The 12,985-nt window shown below is 49.0% G+C and overlaps 1 protein-coding gene across 1 annotated transcript in view; it reads left to right on the top strand.

Moving 5' to 3' along the window:
* Window positions 1–12,422, top strand: part of ELFN1 (extracellular leucine rich repeat and fibronectin type III domain containing 1) — a 45,981-nt gene extending 33,559 nt beyond the window's left edge. Inside the window, exon 2 of the mRNA XM_008928040.3 lies at window positions 8,857–12,422. Within this exon, the coding sequence (XP_008926288.3) occupies window positions 9,297–11,687 (2,391 nt within the window). The 5' untranslated portion in view covers window positions 8,857–9,296 and the 3' untranslated portion in view covers window positions 11,688–12,422. The remainder of the gene's footprint in view (window positions 1–8,856) is intronic.
* Window positions 12,423–12,985: the final 563 nt, after the last annotated feature.

Below are 12,985 nucleotides of genomic sequence, written 5' to 3'. Positions count from 1 at the left end.
GCTGGCAAAAAGAAGCCTGAGGTGAAAAGCAGCTATTTCTGCCAGAAAAAAAATTAAAACTATTTAGACATACAGAGAGTCATTTATTACTGTGAAGTCCTCCCTCCACCTGGGGTTTAAATCTCATTACAGTTTGTCCAAAACAGATGTTACCCTTTTAGCAGTAGATTATTAACGATAAACTCCATTCCTCCAGAGAGGGTGGGTGTTTTGGGTTCACTTGCTTTTTCAGCTTGGGTAACCTCCACAGGAAATGTTTATGAAAAGGACGGGCAGTCCAAATGCTGGCATAGCTCCCTACTCCTATTGTCTTGGACTCCAAAGTTTCTTTCCACTCTCCATATCTTTCAGAGGTCTCTGAACAAGCAGGGAAATACAGAGGTCCAGAGCATGGCCCTGGACTCTGTTGAGGAGCAGATGCTGAGGAAGGGCTTTCGTGTGCTAACACACCAATAGCTCCCACTTCTGCTTCTCCACCAGCAGCTGGGCATTAGCCACGTGTCAAGACAAAAAATTTCTTTTGGATGGAGCCTGGCGTGTGCATGACCCATTTTTTTCCAAGCTTCTCTGCATCTGCCCACACATTTTTGGGTGGAAGGGCGTTTGGTTGGGCTTTAGGCTTGTTGGCACCATAGAGGAGACCCAGTGGTCCCCTCATACCTGTAGCTGAGTATCCTCTATGGACAAAGATGGGCTTTGCTTGTTCCCATCAGTGCATGGGCATACTTCAGTGGGAAATCAGGTAGCCTTGAGAGAAACACTGTCTGGCACCAGGTTTAACCAGCCAAGCCCACAGAAGAGCCATGTTTTTGTTCTGTTTAGACTTAACATAATAAAGATACCTGCTCAGGAATCTAGGAGCCTTTTAATCATGCTGTAAGCATAATCAAATGAGACATTAATATCAGTTCCACATTCATATGGCCATCTGGCTGCCCAGCCATCTCCCTGACCATTTCAGGTAGTAGGAAGTGCATTCCCAGCATTCTCCAGAGACCCTACTAAATAGATGTTCTCACAATGCCTCTCAGTCTGCCTGGAAAGGCAGTGAGAACCAGCTATTTTGGGATTGTTGATGGTGATGCCAGTACCAGCACCTCAGGGCTCTCTCAGAAAACACTTTTTTGCTATCTACAATTTTTCCTGCACCCCAAGGGAAGCATCAAGAGCTCTCGTGGGCCATGTATGTCTGTGAGTACTCACTGCTGGAGGAGAGTTTTTCCCTCAGCACAACACATCTCAGTCCTTCAGGCTTTACAGCTTATAATGAATCCCTTCATGGAGCCCTGAGGGACACAAGGGGAGCCCCAAGTAAACAGTGTATTCGCCTCCCTACAGGTGCAGGGTATTCAAAATAAAGGGATATCTGTTTGTAGCATGGGTATCTGACCCATGAGGAGTGTCCTATAAAAATTTACCAGGAAGTGTGAGTTTGTATTTCCACTGCTGAAACAACAGACCCACAGCCTTGGTAAAATGTTTTATGTAGAAACAGCATATGTTTGGGTTAAGAGGGCAGGGCTGGAAATGTTGATGAGGACCTGTCTTGACCTAGGGAAGGGGAAGAGGGTCCCTGCTCCAGGAGCTGACAAACCTGAGCTCCTCCAGCAGAGCCCTGTGCAGGAGAGGGGCCGTGCTGGGTAAGCTGTGCGTGGAAGGTGGTCACGCTCGGTTTCCTCTGCAATGCTGTTATCCTGAATAAACATTAGATTGGTTTTGGAGTGCTGCCCAGATAATCATTAACCTTCTCCTGGCCCATGACAAGAAGCCAGCCTGCAGCACTGAGCTAAAATTAGGCTTGTAGGGCACTGGGGCTTGCCAGATATTGCTATATTAGGGCAGAAACCCCCTTCAGAAAGTGGACGGTCAGAGGGTCCAGCCTTAAGCTGGGCCCCTCAACTCCAAAGGACAAGAGTTAGATCATTACAACCACAAGATAACTTAGATTGGAAGTCTCCAACCAGAGAAGCAGGACCAGCTTGGAAAGTGGGCGAGTGAGAAGTCAGCAGAGGTATTTGCCTACAGCATAGCCATAGCAATTCCTGTGGGCAGGACACATGCTCATGAAAAGGTGAATTCTGCTCTGCCTATCCAGAGATCACAGATCATTACCATGAAGTCCTACACAAGATGTATATTTTCTTGTCCATCTGCCAACACTCAGCAGTACAGTTCACTTAGAAACTGTGACTGATGTAGGCACTGGCCAGAGACCCACTATTACTTCAAATCCCTTCACAGGGGAAGAGAAGGACAGAGAGAGAAGTGTTCTTTTGCATAGACAACCATTAGAAATCAGAGCAAACAAGACACTTGCACCTCTGAAAATAATTTCTAACAGAGCTCACCATTTCACAGACCCACCACCAGATACCATCCTGTGTAAAAGTTGCTTTTCCTGCCAGGAATGCAAAAGCCTCCTGCAAAAATGAATTAATGAATGAAAGCAGTAAAACAGCTTCAAAGATCTCTTCCAAACAGCAGCAAAGGTCTGAGTGAGGATGACAGTGCAGCAGAGACAGGGCACAGTTCAGATTGCAGGTGCCGAGGAACACCAGCATCTCCACTTCCCAGTGTGGGGCTGGCTCCCTCCATTGCATTGGTGCTGGAAAAACAGGCTTTGATCCTCAGCACTACTTACAGGGGAAAACGGGAGTCCTGCTTCCAGAGCAGACCTCTGCTTTTCACCAGCTTAACATCAGCGTAACCATCCCATAATGGAGCTGTGATTCAGACTGATTACTTCTAAGGAAAAATTCCATCAAGCAAGTATTAGAGAGGCTTTCTGCCATGGAAACACACCTTTCTTATTGCTAATGTTTACCTGATCTTACTCTTACTTCTCTTCATCCCCTAAAATCTTTCTTCCTCTTCACTTTCCTCTAACTCTGCCCCTCTCATCACACTCCTCAGCTCTTTGAGGGCTCAGCTGCGCTGTCACTGGCTGGAGCTGACATTTCATATCTGTCCGTGCTCATATTTCAGAAGGCTGGGATAATGCACAGGTAACCCAGCTGGGCTTAAGAGGCTGTTCACCACGAAGATCATTTACACATTTACTTAAACTCAGCAGAGGATTCTGCTCAGTGGCCTGTAGCAGCGTGGGATAGGGTTGTCATCTCAACAGACCCTGGAAAATAAGCAGCATGAGATGGATGTCAATGACTTCAGACTGCAACTGACTGAAAAGCAGAATTGTATTTTCTGAAATCCCAAGAGCTAATCTGTCTTGAAAATATTGTCATTTTAACCCAGCATTTATCTTGCTGTAAAACAAAAGATTCTTAAAAATGTTTGATCAAACAGATCTGTTCTGGCCATTCCCAGGTTGCAGCTCTGGCCTCAGCCTGCCTGGTACAGGCACGATGGCTTAGAACTAGAGCTCCTCTCAGACATTACAGCACCCAAGTTTACTGTTAAAGTAAATTGACCTGAATATCAATTTCAAATAAAGATCACAGCTTTTCCACCCAGGGTTTAATTTTGCAGAAAGTGTGTTTTACACCAGAATAACTTTTTACTAGATAGGAACAATGCAACTCTATGATTCCTAGCACCATAGAGAGCCCATGAGTGTTTATGTACTGGTACTACTAATGTCCCTGTATAGAGACCAAGCATGTAATTTCTCTTTGTTTCTCCCAGTGTCTCCCAGAAAAGTTATCTCTTCACCATCCGTCTCATTTGGATACTTGTCATACAGTCTGTGACCTCCTGAAGTCTCAGTAAAAGCTATCCCGTATGTGATGCTGAGCACTTGTCTCTCAGCCCCCCCTTTACCTCTGCTTCATTCCTTCTTCATCTCTCTTCAAACCTCTGTGGAAAATATATCTCTTCTCCCTTGCCTGTTTTTCTTAAATAATAAATAATAGGAGGAGAGAGAGTAGAATTGACTGGAGAACTCTATTATCTAACACATTTGGGAATAAGGTTGGGATGCACAAAATGCTGCCTAAACCCTGTCAGCGGAGGCAATATTAGTACCAGGAGCTCTGGATATAAAATGAACTTGAATTTTACAGGCCTGAGCTTCTTTATTATTCAGGGTGGTTGTGATTCTGACCAACAGCACCTAGCAGGAGGTGATGGATTAAACACCAGGAATATGACTGAGGAGAAAAACCTGCCTGGACGCCTCCTTTCCCCACCTGGTGTGTACAGGATGGACATTAGCCATTTAGGGGTGATTTCATCACTAATAAATGTTTTATCTGCCATCTTGGAGCTGCCTCCTCACATTATCTTATGCATAATGAAGAGCCAAGGTTCATTTGAAAATTCGGTGTCTGTTAGCTGAATTTTCCCTCTGCACTTCTTTGGGTGGCTGAATATTTATCATTTGTGACGTACCACTCCTGTTTTCCTATGGCTCTCATTGCAGTGGGGATCCTTCATTTTTTTTTGACAAAACAGCCCAAGTGGCTGTGACAGGGTCTAAGAGAAGCTGGAGATGGAGCAGCTAGGGAGAAGAAAGTTATGGAGGTGCAGGAATGCCAAGGAGAGGAGCACTGGTGAGAGTATGTGTGTATACGCACGCACACGCACACGCATGTTAATCTGGCTCCTTGCCTTCCCTCAGTAAATGTAATCCACAGTTTGAAATAACTCATTCAGTAGAATAACAAAATTAGGAACTGAGTGCCAGCTCACTCTCACTCTCCCTCCCCAGCCCCCACAGCTGCTTTGTTTGCTTCCTTGCAGCTGCTGCTCTGGTTTAATTTTCCAAGATGCCATTAGTCGGGAAATGGAAGCAAAAAGTTCCCAGCCAGCCTGCACTGGTTTTTGGAGCTCCAGCTCTGCCTTTTTCTTTCCACCTCCCTTCCACCACCCTTGTGGGTTTTCAGCTAGGACAAGGATGCTGCTGCTCATCCAGTGCAGGCTGCAGACTCGTAGGCATCACAAAATCCCAGCAGTCCCTCTTTGACACTGGGTTGTTGACAGGGACCAGGGGTGGAGAAGCAGGAACGGGTAGGAGGAGAGTATATCGCAGACAGGGCTGAGGATTAGCATGGAGAAACATGGGCTGGGATCCAACAGGGATTCTGGATATCAGAGGCAACGTGCAAGAGCAACAAGGAGTGAGGGAGTTGTCATTGCCTCTTTGCTGGCCTCTGTCAGCCCAACATCTGCTCAGCTGGTCAAGCCCCTCTGCCTTCTGAGAGCAGAAGGAAAGGGAAATACAGCCAGGTCTTCAGGGCACAGGTAACTGCAGGAATGTGGGTACCATGGCCTCGCCATGGATGTGGCCTGTTGTCATCGTCATCATGGTGCCACAGTTCAAGATATCCCTCATTGAGATTAAATCCATCATTTCAAATAATTGTTATTCCACACTGTCTTCATTCCTCCCTTTTGCTTCTTTCTCAAACAGTGAAGGAGACCCCCAAATCTCCACTTTCCTTGTTGTTTTTCATATGAGAGTTGTAGGTGACTTGTTCTCAGATTTTCCTAGGCAGCATTGTGGAGGGTGAGAGGACTGGGAAAAGTGATATGCAATTGGGTTACCAGGAGAATAAACCCAGGACAGCTGGGCAAAGACAAATAAGGCAGGCAGAAGGGTTAAACAACTGGATTTTCTTACTGATTTTTACCCAGTCTGTTGGGAAGAGGCACAGGGGTCTCTCCCCTGCTCTCCAGAGCCATGTCCCAGCTATAGGAGGTCAGGGAAAGCAAAGGCTAATCAGCCAGCCAGCTGCCCTGTTTTAACCTGCAAGAATCAGACCTGGGATTTCAGGAGCAGAAACGAAAGGGAAAGAGAGATTAGAGGTGAGGTAAAAGGTAGAAAAGGGAAGAAGGAGACACCTCCTGGATGTCTGTTATCTGCTGTTACAGGGAGATGAGTGGGGAACCACGGCGAGTTGCCCCTGCTCTGCCTCGTGGGACACTCTTGTCTGATGTTGCAGCACACACTCTCAGGAACACACCCACACACCCCACGGTGCTGGGAAGAGGCTCTCAGAAGCCAACAAGATGAACAATTTTGTCTTCCGTGCAAAGCAACAAGACCCACTTCTCCACTCCCCAGTCATGTCCCGGCAATCTAATAAAAAGGGAGATTAGCCCCTCTTTCCTCTCTCACATCTCCTTAATGCTATCATTTTAGTCACACTTTGCAAAGCAAATAAACCAGCAAATTGCTTGCTTTAATGAGCTGAAATTAAACTCGGGCTGCTGATAAAATGCCTTTTCTCCTTTCTGTTGTCAGGAAGGACTCATCTGATAGGCAACGTATGGGAAAGAAGAAAAAACACATATCAGGAGCCTTACTGAATATGTTTGAGTCGTTTACTGTTGCTCTTCTTCATTCCCAGCACCTACAATTAGGTGAGGGAGGCACATGGGTGCTATAGGGGAAGGCTACAGGGGGGTCTGTGGAGGGTCTGTCTCTGCTCACAGATGGTGCCACTCCATTACCTAATGCCCTCCAACACAGGCTGCTGCCCTCAGCCTCCCCAGGGTGGAGTGACACGAATTTTCCTCTGCAAGGAAAAGGCTGGTTTGGCTCTGCAGAGAATTCCCAAACACAAGTTTGCCCAGAGAAGATGGCTGGGTCACAATGGGAGCTAGAGGAGACAGAATAAGTACTTGCTGAAGAGAATATGCCAAGGTGCATCCATCCCTGCTGCCTGTGCTGGCTCAGTTTGGCAGGGTTTCCCTTGCCTGCAGGAGGTCCCTGTACTCTACAAGCCCATGGAGGAGGACAGGGAGATGGGTGCACCAAGAGCAAGGAAAGCACATTCTGTGCCACACCGAAGTGACAACTGGGGCAAGCCATTGCTTGTGGCTCTGCAGGCCAGCAATACCCTCCTCACACACGCTCAGGGGCAATGTGCATCCTCACAGGATGCAGGAGGAGCTCGAGACCAGGCCAGTCCCTGTGGCAGAGGAGAGCAGGCCCATCTAGAGGGAAAGTCTCCACCTGCAGCACAGTGCTTGTGCTGGGATTTTCATCCCAACAAGAGGAGCTCGGGGCACTTTGCCTCAGCCTCCCACCAACCTGTGAAATGCTATCATTATCTCATGGAACCAGAGAGGAGACTGGAGTGCAGAGAGGTTAATTGAGTTGTCTAAAACCAGGAGGGATGTAGCAGCAGATGTCTTTCAGTCAGGAACTGCAGTCTGTGTCTTGCTGTCAGCTGGGGAGGTGGTAAGGGGGGACACTCACCTGTGGTCTCCCAGGGAGCCCTGAGAGCCTCCCTCTTCCCTTCCCCACTGGCTCCAAGGACTCACCTGTGCCCAAATGGGCTTCCAGGTGCTGGTGAAGTGTCCCAGGGCAGTGACAGCACGTGGAGGACAAGGTGGCTAGAAAGCCTCAAGTGCAGAGAGGTGACGTGAGTATTGTGGCTGGAAAAGAACCTGGTTTCTTCTGGACATGGGCAAGAGTATGGCATCTGCCTCTAAATGCCTCTTGACAATCAGCCTTGCATGATTTTCAGGCATGCAGCACCAAGCACAGTCCCTTCGCTGCCTGTGCACTGGGAAATGGTCTGGAAAACTCTTTCTGGATTTATACCATTTTCCAGGTTCAAGGAAAGACAATTTAGATGTAACATGTACCCCTGTCTCCTTCACAACTTCCCAAGAAACCTCCAGTTCCTACCAGCTGTGTTTTCAAGGAGTGCTGGTGGTATCTTCCCTGGCTCCTATAGCCTGAGCTTGGACAAGGCAGATAACCAGAGCTCCTGTTCCCAACAAAATTTCAAAGAAGAATTTTTCTAGATGGGCCCCATTTGTGGGTATCTCCATCTCTGCCATAACACCACACTGCATCTGTCCTACCAGCCCAGAGATCTGTTTGGCAGTAGAGATATCCACAGATAATATTTTCAATGTCTGTGGAAAAGCAAGACCCAGGAGATGCTGGCGCTCATGCAGTTCCCACTTCTCCACTTTTGCCTTCCTGTTTCCCTAAGAAATTATAAAAGGAAGTAGAAGTTGTGTCCATGGATGTTAATGTTTAGTCAAAAATGAAGGAAAAAAAAAAAAAGGAAAATGTGAGCCAGGAATGAGAATTTTTCTGTGGGAAGTGAGGCTGCCGGCAGCCTCAAAGATTGTGTCTAGTGAAGACTTTTCCTAGTCTTCAAACAGCTGTTTCTGGCTGTCCTATCCTCTGCAAATACACTTGTTATGCCACTGAATGCTTGAGGGTTTTCCACATGTCTGCATCATTTCACCCAGGAGGAGGAAAGAGGTCTTGGAGAAAGGCAGCAAACCCCAACCAGGAGCAAGGACACCAGATAGTTCACAATCACAACAGTATGTTTTGCAAAGAGTGCCCTGAAACTACTGCTCGGGTTCCCAGAAGCAGGACAAGAACTCGGTGCTGGGCTTTATCCCAGATGCCACCCAGCAGTGCAGGCAGAGAGAGACGGTGTCCTCAACCAGCACCTCCTTCTGTGGGCACTGCTGCTGCGCACACCAGCACGCGAGACAGTCAGGATTCCCCTCAGCAAAACGCTGCAGCATCAAATCTACATCAGAGCGAGTTGTCTAGACTTCATCTGCTCTCAGTGGAGAGGAACAGACACTTCTGGGGCATCACTCCTCTCCTTCTAAGGTAGACACCTAAATAGGTCAGACTAACAGTGTGCTGGATGTGTGTTGGTCTCTCAACTGCCTAAAATGCGATGCTGGACAGGGGCTCAGAGGATGACCTCAGTGGTCAGTGACCACCTCTTCTTGTGCTGCCAGGTGCTGCTGGTGGCAGCCAAATAAACAAAAGGCTCCTTGAAAGATGATAGCCAGAGTGAGAAGGCAGGTGCCTAACTTTAAGAGGGTAGTTGGATGCATCTCCAACACCTCTGAATGCTGTCTTTTCTTTGTGTTTAGTTTGTGCTTGTGTTTTGTTTTGAGCAGGTGAGCCGAGGGACTGAGCAGGGGAAGCCAAACCCATGGAGGCACATGGAGATGGGGACCAGCACCGCTATGGGCAGCAAAAAGAAAACGAGGAGATGTACTATAAAAAGTGAGAGGAAGGCTTGTCTCTGAGCCGCAGGGACTCCTCTGCACCGGCGCTTAACTTCATGACTCCCTCCTCGAGATGCCAGAGACCTGGTGATGTGGGACCAGCCTCAGCCACCCAGGCCTTGGTAGCAGCCCCTGGCTGGTGGCTGCCGAGTACCGTGGGCACCGAGGTCCTCTTTCTCCACAGACGCGTCCCTCCCGTCTCCAAGCCATGAGGAGAAGGGAGAGGCAAGCAAAGCTGCCGAAGAAGCACTAGCCCACGTCTTCCCAGCCCCTGTCCTGTTCCCCGCTTCCAGCAGACCAGGAGCCCCCTCTCCGTGCTGCCCTTCCAGATGGCAGGTCGCCGGTGGGCCGCGACGTCAGCCCTCTGCATGTACGTGGCGGCCGTCTCTCTCCTACATGCCGGCGGGGTGCGGGCAGACTGCTGGCTCATCGAGGGGGACAAGGGCTTTGTCTGGTTGGCCATCTGCAGCCAGAACCAGCCCCCCTACGAGTCCATCCCCCAGCAAATCAACAGCACCATCGTGGACTTGCGGCTGAACGACAACAAGATCAAGAGCGTGCAGTACGCCTCGCTCAGCCGCTTCGGCAACCTGACATACCTCAACCTGACGAAGAACGAGATCTCCTACATCGAGGACGGTGCCTTTTCAGGACAGTTCAACCTCCAGGTGCTGCAGCTGGGTTACAACCGACTGAGGAACCTCACCGAGGGCATCCTCCGGGGCCTGGGAAAGCTGGAGTACCTCTATCTCCAGGCCAACCTCATCGAGACCGTCACCCCCAATGCCTTCTGGGAGTGCCCCAACATAGTGAACATTGACCTGTCCATGAACAGGATCCAGAGACTCGACAGCAACACTTTTCGGGGCCTAAACAAGCTCTCTGTCTGTGAACTCTACAGTAACCCCTTCTACTGCTCCTGTGAGCTCCTCGGCTTCCTGCAATGGCTGGAGGCTTTCACCAACATGACACGCACCTATGACCGGATGCAGTGCGACTCCCCGCCTGACTACATGGGCTACTACTTGTTAGGCCAAGGCCGGACTGGCTACCGGAATGCTCTGAGCATGCTCTCGTCCCTCTGCACTGGGGGCTCCTACACTGTGATCCCTCGTTTTATCCCTCCCAGGTACCAGGTGACCACGGTGCCCTCCGAAAGCCCCTGCTCTGAGGAGGAGTGCTCCTCCGGCGATGGCACGACACCGCAGTTCTCCCTCTTCACGCCCATCGGTGAAACAGAGGTGCGCCCCAACATCCAGGTGAAGCACCTCAACCACAACTCGGCCGTCCTCACCGTGCAGATCCCCTACCCCTTCAGCAAGATGTACATCCTCTCCCAGTTTGAAAACGGCTTCTCCTCCATGATCACCAAGCTCAGGAAGAAGGAGGAGAACATCACCGTGAGCAACCTAGTAGCACAAAGAGATTACACCTACTGTGTAGTCTCTGTCCACCAATACTCCAAGTACAACCACACCTGCGTCACCATCACACCCACCAGACCCAACCGCAAGGAGCCGGTGCCCACCCCTTCCACTGCCACCCATTACATCATGACAATCCTGGGCTGTCTCTTCGGCATGGTAATTGTCCTGGGCGTTGTCTATTACTGTCTCCGGAAGAGGCGCCAGCAGGAGGAGAAGCACAAAAAGGCTGCCGGCAGCATGAAGAAGACCATCATCGAGCTGAAATATGGGCCAGAAATGGAGACCACCAGCATCACCCAGCTGTCCCAGGGACAGATCCTGGGTGGGGAGACAGTGACCCGCATCCCCTACCTACCTTCTGCTGGTGAGGTCGAGCAGTACAAGCTGATTGACAGCAGCGAGACCCCCAAGGCCACCAAGGGCAACTACATGGAGGTGAGGACGGGTGAGCAGCCCGAGAGGCGAGACTGTGAGCTGTCCCTGCCGCCGGACTCCCAGGGCTCTGTGGCTGAGATCTCCACCATTGCCAAGGAGGTGGACAAGGTGAACCAGATCATCAACAACTGCATTGATGCCTTGAAATCCGAGTCCACCTCCTTCCAAGGGGTGAAATCAGGGGCAGTCTCCACGGTGGAGCCTCAGCTGGTGCTCTTATCAGAGCAGATCCCCAGCAAACATGGATTCCTTTCCCCCGTCTATAAGGAAAGCTACAACCACCCTCTCCAGCGGCACCACAGCATGGAGGCGGCCCCCAAACGCTCCAGCACCTCTTCCAGTGGCTCCATACGGAGCCCCAGGTCCTACCGCTCCGAGGGATCGGGCCACAAATCAGAAGCCAAATACATCGAGAAGACATCCCCCACCACCGACACCATCCTCACTGTGACACCGGCCGCGGCCATCCTGCGGGCAGAGGCGGAGAAGATCCGCCAGTACAGCGAACACCGGCACTCGTACCCCAGCTCGCACCAAGGGGAGCAGCACGACAGCATGGGGGGGAGAAAGCCCTCCATCCTGGAGCCTCTGACCCGCCCTCGCCCCAGAGACCTGGCCTATTCCCAGCTCTCGCCTCAGTACCACAACCTGAGCTACACCTCCAGCCCAGAGTACACCTGCAAACCATCGCACAGCATCTGGGAGCGCTTCAAACTCAACCGCAAGCGGCACAAAGACGAGGAGGAATATATGGCAGCCGGCCATGCCCTACGCAAAAAGGTCCAGTTTGCCAAAGACGAGGATCTCCATGACATCTTAGACTACTGGAAGGGCGTCTCTGCCCAGCAAAAGTCCTGAGTCCTCACATAGCTCGTGACTTAACACACTAACTGGACCAAAAGAAATCCGCAGCAGCTATTTTTATTCAGACTGTCTTTGAAACAAAATAAAATTAAAAAAAAAATAAAAAGAGAGAACAAATTATGAAAAATCTATAAATATTCTATATAATATATAAAGTGAGATATTAAAATGTCCTCACGTTGGTGAGACGCACCAAATTTGAACACGAACTTTGCAGAACAAACAAACTGTGGAGTGAAAGAAAAAAAAAAGTTTTGTTTCATTTTGATTTTTTAAAAAAAAATGAGAAAAAAAGAAAAAATTGAATATAACACGAAAATGAAAGAGCGGGCAGAGAGCTGAGGTCTGGCGTTTCCCAATATTGCATTGCATGAGTCCCTATTCCGTGATTTTGTGGATTCTTTGTGAACAGTTTGTGTTCTTCCTTTCCTTCCAAAATCAACAGCGACAAAAACAGCAACAAAAACCAAAAAGAGACCAGAAGGAGCTCCATCTTTTGGGCTGTTTTTGCAAACGGAGTCTTCCAGTTTAGACTTTTACTCGGTTGAAGGCCCGTTCACATTTTCACTCATTGAAAGGTTTTACCACACATTGCATTGTAAACCGAAGTCGTTAATTGTACAGAGAAAATTTCTATATTTGCAATGTTTGCTGTATAATGAGAAAGAGAGAGGAGAAAAAAAACAATACTACATCTACTAAAAATATATATATATATATCTATATTCACCTGTTTGTACCAGGTTTTAATCATGGATTTTAGAGAAAGAGATGGAGTTTTGTTTGAAGGACTTTTTTGTTGGTTGGTTGGTTGATGGGATATTTTTTGGAGTGGGGGGCGAGTGTTTGGATTTCTAAGTGTTTGGTTTTGATTTCTTCCTCCAATTGTCTGTGTCCGAGTCCTTCTCACTTCCAAGTACATTGAAGAAAAGAGGCATGTACCTGGAAAAGCAGAATACCTCACTTTATTCCAGGTGGGAGACCATCACCACCAGGAACTGGGAAGGGGATGAGAAGTGAAGGGCTTTTGGTTGAGCAGGTGGGGTTGCTCCTGAAAATTAAAAGATATTGATCTCTCCCCTTAAATGGATGTATCCGGGGCGTGGTGGCCCTCGGGATCAGCCACTGAGTGGGGGTTATCCCTTCACTTTCAAGATGGGGAGGTGACAATGAATTAGAGGAGAAAGCCTCTTGCTGCGCTACACAGAAGGACATTATTGAGGGGTGATTTTGCTGAGAGAGAAAACACTGAGCATTTACAGCTTGCCCATACTGACCAGCCCTTGAGATTC

Source organism: Manacus vitellinus, unplaced genomic scaffold, assembly GCF_001715985.3.
Source record: "Manacus vitellinus isolate BGI_N305 unplaced genomic scaffold, ASM171598v3 scaffold_12_pilon, whole genome shotgun sequence".
Lineage (NCBI taxonomy): Eukaryota > Metazoa > Chordata > Aves > Passeriformes > Pipridae > Manacus > Manacus vitellinus.
The sequence above is the reverse complement of the archived record's forward strand: the minus strand, read 5'-3'. Positions and strand labels throughout refer to the sequence as shown.